General features: G+C 41.2%; 1 protein-coding gene across 1 annotated transcript in view; it reads right to left on the bottom strand.

Moving 5' to 3' along the window:
* The window catches only part of vcanb (versican b), a 55290-nt gene that overhangs the window by 35292 nt on the left and 2979 nt on the right, over positions 1 to 17019 (bottom strand). Inside the window, exons 2-7 of the mRNA XM_062434196.1 lie at positions 16297 to 16374; positions 14776 to 14897; positions 14457 to 14706; positions 11676 to 11850; positions 10642 to 10769; positions 8104 to 8397 (exon numbers count right to left, since the gene is read on the bottom strand). Of these exons, the coding sequence (XP_062290180.1) occupies positions 8104 to 8397; positions 10642 to 10769; positions 11676 to 11850; positions 14457 to 14706; positions 14776 to 14897; positions 16297 to 16363 (1036 nt within the window). The 5' untranslated portion in view covers positions 16364 to 16374. The remainder of the gene's footprint in view (positions 1 to 8103; positions 8398 to 10641; positions 10770 to 11675; positions 11851 to 14456; positions 14707 to 14775; positions 14898 to 16296; positions 16375 to 17019) is intronic.

Raw genomic sequence — 17019 nt, 5'->3', positions numbered from 1 at the left:
CAGCTGTTTCCAGTCTTTGTGCTAAGCTAAATTATAAATACTATAAATAAAAACTGAGAAGATTTACTACAATACCAAACTTTTCTTTAACCCTCTTGTTGTCCTCTGGTCAAGGAAGGACAGGAGGAAGGGAGGAAAGAAGGAAGGAAGGAAAGAAGGAAGGAAGGAAAGAAGGAAGGAAGGAAGGAAGGAAGGAAAGAAGGAAGGAAGGAAGGAAAGAAAGGAGTAAGGATGGAGCGAGGAAGGAAGGAAGGAAGGAAAGGAGTAAGGAGGGAGGTAGGAAGGAAGGAAGGAAGGAAGGAAGGAAGGAAAGAAGGAAGGAAGGAAAGAAAGGAGTAAAGAAGGAGGAAGGAAGGAAGGAAGGAAAGGAGTAAGGAGGGAGGAAGGAAGGAAGGGAGGAAGGAAAGGAGTAAGAAGGAAGGAAGGAAGGAAGGAAGGAAAGAAAGAAAGAAAGGAGTAAGGAAGGAGGAAGGAACGTAGGAAGGAAGGAAGGAAGGAAGGAAAGAAAGGAGTAAGGAGGGAGGGAGGAAGGAAGGAAGGACGGAAGGAAGGAAAGGAGTAAGAAGGAAGGAAGGAAGGAAGGAAAGAAAGAAAGCAGTAAGGAGGGAGGAAGGAAGGAAGGAAGGAAGGAAGGAAGGCGTAAGAAAGAAGGAAGGAAGGAAGGAAAGGAGTAAGGAGGGAGGGAGGGAGGGAGGGAGGAAGGAAGGAAAGGAGGGAGGAAGGAAGGAAGGAAGGAAGGAAGGAAGGAAAGAAAGGAGTAAGGAGGAAGGAAGGAAGGAAGGAAGGAAGGAAGGAAAGATAGAACAGTCAAAAGAGATGGGGTCAATTTGACCCAGGGGGACAACAGGAGGGTTAACCTGGATCATGTGATCATACTTCTATTTTATACTCTTAAGGGACTGGAGGGTGAGAGCATTAGCTAAGTGATGGGAGACTTTGATGCTCTGACTTTACTCTGGCTCCATCTGGATCAATCTGGCTCCATTTAAAACGGAGCCAGATATCAAAGTGATCTGATTTGGCTACTTTATCTGGATAATGATATAATGACAACCTGCTATTAAATTATTATTTTTTTTCAATTGTGATCTGATCTCAATTTTCATCGCTTCACCATCATTAGCAACAGTTTCCTCGTGTCAGAAGGCAAAGATATGATTACATTATCTAGTATCAGCTGTGTTCTCACTTTAATTCCAGCCAAAAGGAAGTGTAGCATTTCCCTAACTCACAAACACTGGTTCAGTACAAGCAATAACTGGAAATGGCACCAATAATTAACACAAGGTATCACAAGGATATGATTAAGGATAAGGTGCTGAGATTTATTTCCATTTAATTATCTTATCATTATATTTTAATCATTCTTCCCTTTTAATTTCAGGATTGCCAGAGTGACTGAAACTATGAAGTTTCCGCTGATATTCATGTCCATCATACCATAAGGGAAAGTCATTAGTTCATTTTGAAATATCAGTAGGCCAAGAATGACTGCAACACTATTTTTTTATGGTTTCTGCCCAAAACTACATTATGTAACTTTGACACATCATGTTAATAATATTAATGGCAGCCTGTAGAGGTAGAAAATCAACCTAAAAACTGTGGAAAATACTCTGCAGCAGTGTTAAGTATACATAATTTGTCATCATTGGGCTAAAACATGCAAAGCTATGAACCTGGTCCTTTTATAAAAACAGTCCAGTCAAGCTAACGTTACTCATATCCAAGGGAAAATGTTTACAGAATGAATCAGTATTGTCATGACTCATTAAAAAGAAAACTGTGCTATCTGGAAAATGCTAATCATGCGGCTGTCAGACTGCCGTTAGCTTATAGTCGGCTATAAAAGGAAATGTACCAGCTTCGATTTTTGAAACATGAAGTCACCTGTCAGAAAAAAGACACACATTCTGGCCTGGAAACTGTGGTCGTCTCAGAAAAATAACAGTCAGCTCTGAACCCTGATGGAAAAGCCTGATATTTTGGGAGATTTTATTAACTAGCTAACAGCAGAGGGGGAAAGTAACTAAGTACATTTACTCAATGTGATGCTACTTTCTACATCTCAGAGGGAAATATTGTACTTTCTACTCCACTACATTTATTTGACAGTTTTAGTTACTTTTCAGATGAAGATTTGACACAATGGATAATATAACAAGCTTTTAAAATACAACACATTGTTAAAGATGAAACCAAAAAGCAGTGTGTAGTCTGCTCACATTTCAGATGTCTATGAGTTGTAAACAGCTCCAATAAATAGTGATTTTTTCCTTCTTAACTTCTCACATAATTTCATTTCAATAAATGTTCAAATGATCCAATATTTCAGAAAAAATCAAAGATTAGAGAAAAAGTCCAAAAACTGAAAACACATTTGTGTATCAGAACTTAGTTTTTTCTTCTTTCCTCTCCCATTAATCATCTCACCACCCCTCACATTTATCTGCTGACCCTTTGGAGGGGCCCCACCCCTAGGTTGGGAACCACTGGACTAAACTAGCTAACTGTATATAAAGTAGTGTAAACTAGCTCCACCTCCAGCAGCTACAACAGTAACATGCTGCTCTAACACTGATGCTTCACTATTAATAATCTAATGATGTCATATATAATAATATATCAGTCAGAGGACCAAACCACTACTTTTACTGTAATACTGCATACTATATCACTCATAATACTGCAGTACTTTTACTGTAATACTGCATACTACATCGCTCATAATACTGCACTACTTTTACTGTAATACTGCATACTACATCGCTCATAATACTACAGTACTTTTACTGTAATACTGCATACTACATCACTCATAATACTGCAGTACTTATGTAGGATCTTTAATACTTGACTTTTACTTGTAATTGAGTGTTTCTACATTGCTATATTGGCACTTTTACTTAAGTCAAGGATCTAAATACTTCTTCCACTGCTGGCTAATCCACAGTAGCCTTTTACAATGAACTAGTTTCTCTTGCTGGAGCCAGAATCCATCTTTTTTTTTTTTCCTACTCTAAACATGAACTATTTACAATTCTGACGGGACCATAAGTATTTTGTTGTAAAAGCTCTTCAGACTGGGCCTGTGATGTGAGCAAAGATTTGTATCTCATTATGATGGAATATATACCATATGAGAAAGACAGGAAATAAGACTCCAAAAAGCACACGTACAATGCTCTCCTTTGTGTGAGCCTAAGTGCTGAGTTCATATAGTTAGTGTCTTGGGAGTAAGCAGCAGGCTTTGAACGTCACTGACATAATGCTTTAATAAACGGTGCGTAATTGACTCCCCTCCGTCCTCCATCCCTCCCTGCTGGCTGTCAGGGGCACGTATGGATGGAGGGGTGGAGTGGCTAGGTGGAGTTCCCTTCTCATTCTTTTGTTGTTTTTTCTCTCCTCTTTTTCCCTCTTTAATTTCCCACTCTTCCTCCCATTCTTCCCTGCATGTACATACCCAGAAGAGGAAAGTAGGTTTACTTGTTTACTTGATTTTTATACTTTGACTCCACCTCGTTTAACTGGGAAATTATTCACTTTTTATTCCACTAAAAGCTATAATTACTTTTCAGATTACGATTTAACACAAAGACTCATAGACTTTATGCACTGTTCAAGATTAAAGGACACATATTCTGCTTTTTGTGGTTGTTTGTTATATATATATGTTGTTATATTGTTGGATATTAAACACGGTCAAAGTTACAAAAGCTGAGGTGAACATATATAAAACTTTTCCCTGTAAGAGCTCAGGTTTCATCCACCCTGATGCTTTATTTGTTACGTTTTTTCAACTTTCATCAGCTCATTGTAGTCTTGGTTGCTAAGGTGGTTGCTAAGGTGGTTGCTAAGGTGTTTCCACTCTCATATCTCACATGTGATTCAGCTCCAACATGTGCGGATGTGATTTGTGAAGTTGAACATTTTTGGAGTAAAGAAGGAGAAAAAGAGACTGTCTTAAAGAGACAGGAGCTAAAACGGCCTGTTTCAGACAGAGGCTGAACTGAGTGGCTGCATAAAGGACCAGTAGAAGATAAATAAGGAGTTTTTAACATACAAAGATTTTCCAGTAGAGACACAGAATATTAATATAGAGCTGGAGATGTAAAGAAAATATCTTTTAGGGAACATCTATTACACCATATTTTCTAGAGTTATACAGTGATTTTCTTTTAAAATGTGGTTAAGATGAAAGTAAAAGAGATATTCTTACTCCACTCCTCTCAGATGGTGTCAGTTGATATAACACAGACACCCAGATAAAAAAGTCCAAAAAATGAATAAAAAAATTGTGTAGCACTACTTTTTCCCCCTTCTTTCTTCTCCCATTATTCATCTTGGGACTTTTTGGAGTCCGGTGGTTCCTCTTAGGTTGTGAACCACTGGACTGAACTAGCTAACTGTATATAGTTAAAATGGGGACTTTTAAGATGATCCTCAATTAACCCTCCTGTTGTCCTCGTGTCAAGGAAGGGAGGGAGGAAGGAAGGAAGGAGGGAGGGAAGGAAGGAAGGAAGGAGGGAGGAAAGGAAGGAAGGAGGGGAGGAAAGGAAAGAAGGAAGGGAGGTAGGAAAGGAAGGAAGGATAGAGCAAAGAAGGAAAGAAAGAGAAAAGGAGGGAGAAAGGAAAAGAGGAAGGCAAGAAGGAAGGAAAGAAGGAAGGGAGGAAGGTAGGGGGAGGAAAGAAAGAGAGAAGGAAAGAGGGAGGAAAGAAGGAAGAAAGGGGGGTGGAGGAAGGAGAGAAGGAAGGGAGGAAAGAGAGAGGAAGGAGAGAAAGAGAGAAGGAGGGAGGGAGGAAGGACAGACAGAAGGAAGGAAAGAAGGAACAGTCAAAACAGACGGGGTCAATTTGACCCGGGAGGACGACACGAAGGTTAACTATATTGTCTTTAAATGTCAGAATTGATCACAATTGATCACAGATACTCATATTTAGGAGGCTGGTAGAAGCAGATGTTTGGCATATATGCTTGAAAACTGACTAATAAATTATCAATCATCACAAATTGATAAATCAACTACTTCTTGCAGCTGTAGTTCACTTCAAACAGCAACAGTAACATGCTGCTTACACATTGACACTTCAGTATTAATAATGTAATGATGTCATATTTAATAATATAGCAGTCAGAGGTGACATTTTACTGATGGACATGTGCTTTTACTTTTGATGCTTTATGTTAATTCAACTTAAGTAGGATTTAAATGCAGTGCTCTACTTGTAACAGAGTATTTTATATTACTAAAGAATCAGAGCACTTCTTCCACCTCTGCAAAATACTGAAGGTGTTTATTGCCGATTGGCCTGCAGACTCGGGGGATTAGCTATGGTCTGCTCTGGTCTTTCACACCGTTAAGGAGACCCTGGCTGCATGTTCGGCCCTTCCCAGATATGATGTCATGTGTTTGGCAAGCCGTGGCCATCTGGAACGGGCCGGGGTCGGTCCTCATGCTGTCACTTTTACTGAAGCACCGTTAACTCTTTCCTGCAGCGCTGCCACTTTGTTTTAACGCTTGGCTAGGACCCCATTACGCAGCTTATACAGCCTTTAGAAAGTACCCACACACTGCCAGACATGTAACTGTTTGCAATTATATCATCTGTAAAACATCATAGTTGAAGTGTAAAATCGGTTCCCTCACACAGCAGACTGAGCTGACATTTCTTTTTAAGGGTTTCGAGTGTTTCTGGATGATGATGTTACATAGGGGAGATCTGTAATCCTCCCTCTTTTCCACGTTTTTCCTCCCTGTCTGTCTGTCTGTCTGCCTGTCTGTCTGCTGTTGGGCAGGATCCAGCTGTGAAGCATCAGGGACCTGTCCTGTTTCTGCAGTATCTGTGTGTATGAGTTGGGTTTTCCCCCTCATAAAAAAACGTGCCCCACCATAAACATGGCAGTGGGAGTTTTATCCTCCTCTTGTTTGGGTTTGAGTCCTTGTTTGTTTCTTTGTGTTACCACTCCTATACGCTCGGCTGCTTTTAAATGGCTGCAGACTGTGGTTTTGTTTGTGCTGCAACACACCTCAGTGTTTGTGCAGCGAGCCTCCGACTTTTCTTGTGACGCTTGCATCAAAGTCCTACACCACCACCGACATAAATCTGTGCAGACGCTGAGCATCTTATGGTTGTTTTTTGATGGTTTTGAAGCTGAGAGAGATCTGAAGACTGTCTAAGAACTACAGCGATTGAATAAACAACACAACACAAATACAAATACTCTAAATAACATACACAGATTTGTTTTAGTCCATGCAGCCAGAAAGGAAGAACAAAATATAGCTGAAATGTTTCTAAAATGCATAATTACAATACAAGTTCAGCCAATAATCTCCGCCCCACTTTTCCCAGGACGACTTTTTCAAAATGTTTCGATTAGATTCAGAGCTCCTCTCTTATTGAACTGTTTACCAGATCATATAAAACATATTAGAAATCCAACCAGTCTAAAATCATTTAAGAAATTAACCGTATTCTTCTTTAATTCAACATCATAACCGCTCATATCATATTCTATGCATCGGTAAATTGTCACCTTTCTCTTTAGACTTGTAACACCTCAGTTTTTTATGTTTTTGTCTCACAATAGGAGGAACACCTGATGATCCCTTATGGGGTTTTATTGGCTCCTCCTGCACATTTCTCTTTTGTAGGTTATATTTCTCTTGTAATAATCTCAAAAAAGGTAAAAGTACTTCATTTGTCACACATAAAGTTGTACAGTGAGATTCAGTCTTTGCATTTAATCCATCTTAAGTATTAGGAGCAGTGGCCACGCCCAGGTCTATGTCAGAACCTTTGGTCACAGTCACTGAGAGGACTCACCTAACATGCATGTTTCTGACAATGGGAGGAAACCGGAGCACTGGGAGGAAACCCATGCCAGCACGGGGAGAACATGCAAACTCCACACAGAAATATACATGCAAAAGATTCTGCATGTATTTCTTTTATTGTACCCTAACCCTAACCCTAACCCTAACCCTAACCCTAACCCTAACCCATGCAAGCACTGGGAGAACATGCAAACTCCACACAGAAATATACATGCAAAAGATTCTGCATGCATTTTTTTTCTTGTATGTGCAATAAATTAAAAATCAATCTGTGCAGAAAGGGGATGACATCATGTGTTTGAGTTTGGTTTCTTATGACTACAATGACAGAAATCAGGAGTTTGATGTGGAGATCAGACAGAAGCTACAATTAGGGCTGGGCGATTATGGCAAAAATCAAAATCACGATTAATTGAACTTTTAACCTCGATTACGATTAATGAACGATTATCTCCACCCTTGATGAACAATGATGTATTTTCACAGATTCTTTAGTTTTATATTTTACACTGCTGCCCTCACACATGAGTATCTTTAGGGAGTGAAAATAATGATGTTTTAAAGGCAGGGGGGTCAAACATGAGGGCTGTGGGCCAATCCGGCCCACTTTCCTTCCCGTCTTCTTTCCATCCATCTTTCCTTCCTCCCTTTCTTCCTTCCATCTGTTCTTTCTTTCTTTCTTTCTTTTTTTTATTTCTTTCTTCCTTACTTCCTTCCATCCTTCCATCTTTCCTTCCTCCCTTTCTTCCTTCCTTCCATCCGTCCTTTCTTTCTTTCTTTCCTTCCTTCCTGTCTTCTCTTCCTTCCATCTGTCTTTCACTCCTTTCTTCCTTCAATATTTCCTTCCGTCCTTCCTTCCATCTGTCCTTTCTTTCTTTCTTTCTTTCTTTCTTTCTTTCTTTCTTTCTTTCTTTCTTTCTTTCTTTCTTTCTTTCTTTCTTTCCAGTCTTCTCTTCCTTCCTTCCTTCCTTCCTTCCTTCCTTCCTTCTATCTTTTCCTCCTTTAGGGAGTGAAAATAATGATGTTTTAAGGTGTAACACTGTGGTAAATGTCTAGTTTACTTGATTAGAACTATGTAAAGATCATGGTTTGGGTTAAAATGATCACTGGAGACAAGTTGTCAAGTTCCTTAAAGATATGCAACCTTTGCTGTCATGGCAACAGTGAACACCACCATTAATTGACATGAGCAAGATTAAGTCGATTAGAGTTTCTAAATGTCGTTTTCGATAACAGCAGCTGATAGTGTTGAGTTGTGTTTTACCTTTGAAGCAGAACAGTCCGTGTCTCTCTTTGGGATCCGGGAAGCCGGTTTGGTTTTCAAACTTGTACAGCGTGCGAACCCCCAGCAGGCCTCCTCCACACTGCGGCCTGGGGACGGTGATGGGGTAGCGGGCGCTGCCGTCGGACAGCCAGCCGTAGTCGCAGCGGTTCAGCCCGGCTCTCCAGGCTGCGAACAGCTGACCGGGAGAAGCCAGGACGGAGTCGTGCTTCTCACACTCCTCTCTTGCTTCCTGCAAGGTGAGTTTATCGCTGATGGAGGGATAGAACACCTCGCCTTCAGGAGGGACACAGACAACCAGAGTAAGAAAACGGTTTAATACAAAGCTACTTTTATATTGTGGAGTTTCAGAATTGACTTTAACCTTTGTGTCGTCCTTCCGGGTCAAATTTACCTCGTCTGTTTTGACTGTTCCTTCTTTCCTCCCTTCCTTCCTTCCGTCTGTCCTTCCTCCCTTCTTCCTTCTCTCTTTCTTTCCTTCCTCTCTCTTTCCTCCCTTCCTTCTTTCCTTCCTCCATCCCCCTTTCTTCCTTACTTCTGTCCTTCCTCCCTCCCTCCCTCCCTCCTTCTTTCCTTTCCTTCCTCCCTTCCTCCCTCCCTCCTTCTCGCTTTCTTGCCTCCCCCCACCTTCTTTTCCTATGTCCTCCCTTCCTTCCTTCCGTCTGTCCTTCCTCCCTTCTTCCTTCTCTCTTTCTTTCCTCTCTCTTTCCTCCCTTCCTTCTTTCCTTTCTTCCATCCCCCTTTCTTCCTTACTTCTGTCCTTCCTTCCTCCCTCCCTCCTTCTTTCCTTCCCTCCTTCCTTCCTTTCCTTCCTCCCTTACTCCCTCCCTCCTTCTCGCTTTCTTTCCTCCGCCCACCTTTTCCTCCCTCCCTCCTTCTTTCCTTCCCTCTTTCCTTCCTTCCTTCCTTCCTTCCATCCTTCCTTCCTCCCTCCCTTCCTTCCTTTTTCTTCCCTTCCTTCCTTGACTGGAGGACAACAGGAGGGTTAAAGTCCTCCTTATATACAAAGCCTTTAATGTGCTCGGACCAACAAACATACAAAGAGACTTTATGTGCTTTACATGACTCTACAGATGGCAATGCCGGTCCACCACTTTGGTTCAGAAATATCTCAACAACTGTTCGACTGATTGGTGTAAAATTTGGTGCAGACATTCATGGTTCCAAGATGATATATCGTAATGATTTTGGTGATCCTCCGACTTTTCCTCTAGCATCACCCTAAGGTTGATATTTGTAGTTTTGGGGATGCAGCCTTTGTCATTTACTCCCCAAAACTATGGAACAAACTACCTTTAGATATCAGAGAAGTAACTCGCTAAATATGTTTGAGAGAAAGCTAAAAACTTACATCTTCACCCAAGCTTTTTATCAGCTTTTCTATCAGTCATCTCCACGCTGATGAACTCACTTTTTACTTGATTTTTTTTAGATTTTTGTGAATAACTTCTGTTTACAGCTGGTTTAATTGATTTAAGTGGTTGGGGGTCAGAGACAGTTTCTGTATGCATCTGGATGGGTAACTGCAGCTCTGTCTCCTGGTTTCAACGTCATGCTTTTGATCTGCTAATAAACGTTCACATATTTCCTAATATGACAGCAGCTCCATCTTAAAGTGGGATATATGACGTCTCTCCTAATCAAACCAGGTCTTTCACCGAAAGTCTGCCAATTATCTATGAAGCCCACGTCATTAGCTGGACACCACTTCGACTCGACAGCCAGCGGTTGAATGATGACATGCGGCTATACATGTCATCGATGGTCTGATTTGGGAGGGGAGAAAACTAAAGAGTCCACACATGTTCACACCGATTCAACATTAATTTTAGTGACCTCTGACTGGTGTAAGTAGGTGTCTTTCCCTCTAGCATGTGTAATAATCGAACCATATTCATGTTTATTTTGTTATTTTTATTATTAGTATCATTACATTTCTCTTGTTTTGTACTTATTAACCCTCCTGCTGTCCTCAGGTCAAGGAAGGACAGGAGGAAGGGAGGAGGAAGGGAGGAAAGAAGGAAGGAAGGAAGGAAGGAGGGAGGAAGGAGGTAAAGGAGTAAGGAGGGAGGGAGGAAGGAAGGAAAGGAGTAAGGAGGGAGGAAGGAAGGAAGGAAGGAAGGAAGGAAGGAAAGAAAGGAGTAAGGAGGGAGGAAGGAAGGAAGGAAGGAGGGAGGGAGAAAGGAAGGAAAGGAGTATTGAGGGAGGGAGGAAGGAAGGAAGGAAGGAAGGCAGGAAGGAAAGGAGTAAGGAGTGAGGAGGGAAGTAAGGAAAAGTATGGAAGGAGGAGGGAGCACGAAGGAACAATTAAAGAAAGAAGGAGGAAGGAAGGAAAGAAGGAAGGAAGGAAAGAAGGAACAGTCAAAAGAGATGGGGTCAATTTGACTTTGAGGACAACAGGAGGGTTAAACAAACAAGATTTAACACGTTGATCAGTGAGCTTTAGCGGTTCTGGTAAGTGTATTCTTTTAGCCTGTTTCCAGTCTTTATGCTAAGCTAAGGCTAAGGCTGTGTGCTTACCGTGTAGTTTGTCCACGAAGCAGAACACATCATATTTCTCTATGGGGTCGCGGATGCCGTACGTCCTCACTCCCGGTTTCTTCAACAAGTCGCCGAAACAACCTGGACGAGGCAACGCGATCGGATATCTGAAAAAAAAAACAGTGACAGCAGAACACAGAGTTTCAGTGTTTAATCCCTGCAAACAATCTCCAGGTTTCTGCACTTTAAAGTAAAGTGAAATTTGATTTGACTTTTTGTAAGTAGGTTGAGATTTCCTAACTGCACTGTACAGATTTGTATCACATGTTTTAAGAAACTCAAACTTTAAGAACCCAAATTCACTCAAATTTGCAGTGATTCAAGTTTCTTATACTGGGGAAAGTTTTCTATTAGTGATTAAGGTGCCAGTTACCTTGTTTGATTAATCGTTAGTATATAATATTAGAGACAATAGTTAGAAATGCCGTACATAATATCCCAGAGCCCAAGATGTGAAAATATATAATTTACACTGACGAATTCACACATTTTCATAAATTGGACCCAGAAAATACATGGCTTTATTTTTTAAGTTGATCGACATATTAAAGGACGGGTCCACAATTGTTTCAGTCTCTTTTAAAACAATAGTCAGAAGCACAAATGAACACTGAAACATGTTTTTTTGGAAGGAAAGGAGGAAGGAAGGAAGGGAGGAAGGAAGGAAGGAAAGGAGGAAGGAGGAAAGAAGGAAGGGAGGAAGGAAGGAAGGAAAGGAGGAAGGAAGGAAGGAAAGGAAGGAAGAAGGAAGAAAAGGAGGGAGGGAGGAAGGAAGGGAGGAAGGAAGGAAGGAAAGAAGGACAGAGGAAAGAAGGAAGGGAGGAAGGTAGGGTGGAGGAAAGAAAGAGAGAAGGAGGGAGGAGGGAAAGAAGGACAGAAGGAAGGAAGAAAGGGGGATGGAGGAAGGAAAGAAGGAAGGGTGAAAAGAAGGAACAGTCAAAACAGACGAGGTCAATTTGACCCAGGGAGGACGACACAAAGGTTAACTAAATCTAATTAGTGTTTTAATGTACCTGACGGACTGGTCGGCGAGCCAGCCTGCATCACATTGGTCGAAGCCGTCCTCGAAAGCAGCCGTGAGTTGTTCAGGCGTTGCGATGAAGGCGCCTGCAGCCTGACACGCCTGCACCGCCTCGGGGAAGTTCATAGTGTAGCGGCTGGTGCTCGACCGGTAATGGAAAACGACACCTGGAGAGGGAGAGATCCGTACACAATCAGTAAAGCACATCAGATACAGAGTTCATAATGTTTTCTATCATATCAGCACAAAACCAGCAGAGAGACCGGAAGTTTGGAGCTTTTCTGCAGCTTGTTTCAAGCCTTGTGTCAATGCTGCTAGTTTTTTTAATCAGGTTTATAATATACATACAGAGACCTGCACAATCAGGAACCTGAGCACATATGGGACCTTCTCCAGCGTTATATACCCAATAGGTCTTTCAGGTCTGCTGACCAGTAGTGGCTGGATCTATAAAGCAGACACAAGGCTTCTCCCTTTCTCTTGATGTTGATATATGTGTCGGTTGTTCAATGTCTGGTGGTGTTTGCGCAGTATGTGTGTATTTACATGTTGCTCAATGTTTAGTGGTGTTTGTAAATTGTGTGTGTGTATGTATATTGTTCAATGTTTTGTGGGGTTTTTGACAGTTTGTGAAAACGAATTTCCCTATGGGACAATAAAAGGCTATCTATCTATCTATCTATCTATCTATCTATCTATCTATCTATCTATCTATCTATCTATCTATCTATCTATCTATCTATCTATCTATCTATCTATCTATCTATCTATCTATCTATCTATCTATCTATCTTTCTATCTATCTATCTATCTATAATTATGGTCGCTGTAAGAAATCAAATATGTCCAGAATGAAATATGGAGTTACAAGGTTTCCACTTGGAGGTACCGTTTGACGAGAGACATTTCAATCAATACCTTAAAGGTATCAAGTAGCCCTACTAAATACCCCTCCCTCACCCTTCCCATGACACTCACAAAAAATGGGAAAGGCGAGTGTTTGGTTTGTCTGTTCTGGGCTACTACACTACTACTATACTAAGATAATGAAAACAGGATTCTTAGTTTCAGGAGATTATCCACTGATTATAACAAACCTATGAAACTTTTTTCCATGTCTGCCAAGTCCGATCCACTAGATGCCATACTGCACCTTTAAAATTGTACATATTACACCTTTAAAATTGTACATATTGCACCTTTAATCTATATTTTTTCTTGCTTCTGCCTCATTGATCCTATGCTTTCTTTTATTGCCTTTGTTTTTTAATGTTTGCATGTTTTTATGGTCTTTACAAATTGTATTCTTGTGAAGCACTTTGTGAATGATAGATGATATAACCATGCACAGTACTGTATAAACAGTAGTTTGTATATATAAAAGTCAGAGTTACTTATTGAATTATAGTGAATATGAAGTCCTGCCGTCAGACTTCATCCTGTGGAAACCCCTCAGAGCCGAGTGGAAGAATATCTGATAACCGAGCCGAGTCTCTGGTCCAGACATTTACACAGATTCCACATTAACAGTGAACGGAGCGCTTTGTCCAGCAGCGAGCGCACAAAGACGCTCCCTATGACTGACACACAACTCTCCATTTAACTGCTCGCTCATCTATTCACATCCTCCCGCCGCTCTCTGCCAGCACATGAGAAATAATCCTCTCATCCAGCAGAGAATAAAGGAGCTAATGACAGCAGTCTGAGGATGACAGCTGAAATAACCGGCTGGCTTGTGTTTCCCCCCCATACTGTCCCGTAATGAGGTGGAGGTACTCTGGTTTTCCGTCAGGAGTAAATCTGTGGTGTAATCTGATGTCATTTTAAATCATTATGGAGGAGAGAGAGAGAGAGAGAGAGAGAGAGAGAGAGAGAGAGAGAGAGAGAGAGAGAGAGAGAGGAAGAGAGAGAGAGAGAGAAAGAGAGACAGAGAGAGAGAGAGAGAGAGAGAGAGAGAGAGAGAGAGAGAGAGACAGAGAGAGAGACAGAGAGAGAGAGAGGGAGACAGGGAAAGAGAGAGAGACAGAGAGAGAGAGAGAGAGAGAGAGAGAGAGAGAGAGAGAGAGAGAGAGAGGAAGAGAGAGAGAGAAAGAGAGACAGAGAGAGATACAGAGAGAGAGAGAGGGAGACAGAGAGAGATACAGAGAGAGAGAGAGGGAGAGAGAGAGAGAGAGAGAGAGAGAGACTCTAGTTTATAATAAAGGTGGCACAGGAAACACACAGGTTTAGGAAAATATACAGTAAGGGAAGATGGAGGAAGACTTGAAAACTCAGGCATTTTTTTTTTTAAATTTCTCTTTTAAACTGAGTGAAATAAGTTCTTTTTTTAAAAGGCAAAATTAATTTAAATAGGCTACGTTTCAGTGTTTAGGGCTTAAGTGAAGAAACATTTAAAATACATTCTGTCACCATTTCATATGTTTTAAAGAAAGATATATTGATCTAATATTGGTAATATCATTTTTTATAATTTTCTGAGTTCAGCTTGTCAGCAAGATAGAAAAAAACATTACCAAATAAGCATTAAGAGCAGGTTGATCCCCTGAGTTTAGACTTACATTCACCTCAAGCTTTTGAACTTTGACCACGTTTGACATCTGACAGAATAACTTTATATAGGATATAAATAACTGAACATCTGTCTGTGTGTGTGTGTTTGTGTATCTGTGTGTGTATGTGTGTCTGTGTGTTTGTGTATCTGTGTGTGTGTGTGTGTCTGTGTGTTTGTGTATCTGTGTGTGTGTGTGTGTGTGTGTGTGTGTGTTTTCCTCACCGCTGACGTTGAGGCTCACAGTATCCTGCGTGTCGTCCATCCCGTGCATCACCTCGCAGCGGTAGATCCCTGCGTCGCTCGCCCGCAGCCTCACCATGATCAGCGATGCGTCTCCGACCGACAGCGGGTGACTCGGCACCGACACCCTGCTCTTGAACTCCTGCCCCACCTTCACCAAGCCTCCCTGCGCCACCAGCACCACCTTCTCCACCTGGTCCTCCAGCTTGGTCCACTTGATCCTCAGCTGCTCCTCGGGGCTCCAGGTGTGAGCGCCGTCGTCGGGGCGGAGGGGAGGAGAAGGAGGAGGGGTGGTGGGGGCGTTTGTGGTGTGTGACGGGGAGTGAGTGGAGCCGATGGAGAAGTGGCACGGCAGAACCACGCGGCCCGCCAGAGAACCGGACGCTGGCGAGTTCCTCTCCATCTGCATCGCCTGTGGTGACGCTGGAATGCAAGAGTGAAAATCTACTGATTATATTAATATCTGCTCATGTGACTAAATATAAAGTATAGAGCCATATTTTCTGTGTTAACTTCCTCATACCTTTATTTTAAAGCAAAAAACCTACACTACATATGAATCTAAATGAATTAAACAAGCTAATAAAACATTATTTGTCTTTGAAACCTACACGGTCGCCCATAAAGTTGGAATAAATTTGTTTTCAGACACATTCCTCTTTTTATTTTCTATTCATACACATCAGTAATCACCTTTGACCAGGTGCAATGAGATTGAACAATACAATTTTGAGAATATATACACTTTATTTATCAAGAATAAATCACATTGTCACAATAATTTCATGAGAAGAAGTAAAAAATATTTGATTCCAACTTTATGGGCGACCGTGTACTTTAAAAATAAAGAAAAAGCTCTAAACTGAGTGTAAATAAGCATCTATTTGTGTGATTGTTGGTAGATATGAATAAAGGAAATGAAATAATAGTGCATTGTGCCATATTGCATGATTTTTGATTTTTTTTTTGTATGATTTTTTTTAACACGCACCCAGTTTCATTGGGACTTTTAAAAAAAAGGCGTTAAAAGTGTTCACAGGAGCTTTCATACCTATGATTTGCCTAAACATGCAAAATAATGTCACATACATAAACCTGTTACAATAACTACTTTTGTTGGACGATATATTGTCTCAGAAATAATCGCGATAAACAATATTATCATCATTTAAAGATCATTTTATACCACTGATGTGACATGAATAGCCTCTTAGCTGCTAATGTGAAGTGTGGCAATACTGAGGTAAAAATGTCCATGTATCATACAATAAGATGATGATGTTGATGATTATGTTATTGTACAATAGGTCGATAATTATTGTGACAGGCGACGGCTCGGAGATGAAGTTAGTGACTTTTGAGACAATCTTTAACTTCAGTTCCTCAGTTAAAATCCTGTAACGTGCAGAGCTTCAATCCAGACTTATGAGCTAAAAATACACCTTTGCAACATCAGTTTAGCTTCTTCCTGTTCCTGCTACGTGACTCTCAACTTTAAATCTAAATTTAAAAAATGATTCATTTTTCTAAATCGGGCCATGGGAGAATGATTTTTTTTGGCAGCGGACGCAACAGCAATCAGACTCAGACCTCCACAGTCTGATGCAGCCGGTTAAATGTGTGTGTGTGTGTGTGTGTGCGTTTGCTTCTAACCGGGGATTACTGTGTTTAGAGCGACTACGTTCTTGTGTTGGGAGTAATAATCACTTTCCACTTTGTCAGACTTGGACCCGTGTAATCTGGCTGGTGTGTTATTACGCCTACGTGAGAGGAAGGACAGGATAAACAGACGGGTGACAGAGTTTGGAGTCTCTGGACTCACCTGGTTGAGGACGAGCAGAACAGACGCACAGCAGGCAGAGCAGGTGTGTGACGACGTGAAGGATCATCTCAACTCGATCTGAAGGAGCAAAAAGATTCAAACAGTCACTTGTGTGTCTCAGAAAATTATGAAATTATAATAAATAAGTTCATTCTTATGCTCGAGTTAAGCTTCCAGGGACTTTTACTTGAGTATTAACCCTCCTGTTGTCCTCGAGTCAAGGAAGGAAGGTAGGAGGGAGGAAGGAAAGGAAGGAAGGGAGGAAGGAAGGAGGGAAGGAAGGAAAGGATGAACGGAAATAAGTAAGGGAGGATGGAAGGAAGGAAGGTAGGAGGGAGGAAGGAAAGGAAGGAAGGAAGGAAGGAAGGCAGGACGGACGAAAGAAGGAAGTAAGGAAGGTAGGAGGGAGGGAGGAAAGAAGGAAGGAGGGAGGGAGGGAGAAAGGAAAAGAGGAAGGGAGGAAAGATGGAAGGGAGGAAAGAAGAAACAGTCAAAACAGACGGGGTCAATTTGACCCGGGAGGACGACGAAAAGGTTAAATGATTAGTTGAATGTAGAGATCGACTAATACTGGACTTTTGTGGCCGATACTGATATTAGGGAGTAAAACAATCTCATAATAAACAGAATATGTATTGCATTGTGGTTATCAAACACAAAGAGTGTCATATTTTACAGTTTAACTATAAATGTTAGTGTATAATTGGCAAAATAATGCCAATA

The sequence above is a fragment of the Scomber scombrus genome, chromosome 15, assembly GCF_963691925.1.
Source record: "Scomber scombrus chromosome 15, fScoSco1.1, whole genome shotgun sequence".
Taxonomy (NCBI): domain Eukaryota; kingdom Metazoa; phylum Chordata; class Actinopteri; order Scombriformes; family Scombridae; genus Scomber; species Scomber scombrus.
Note: the sequence above shows the minus strand (reverse complement) of the source record. Positions and strands in the feature narration are given on the sequence as shown.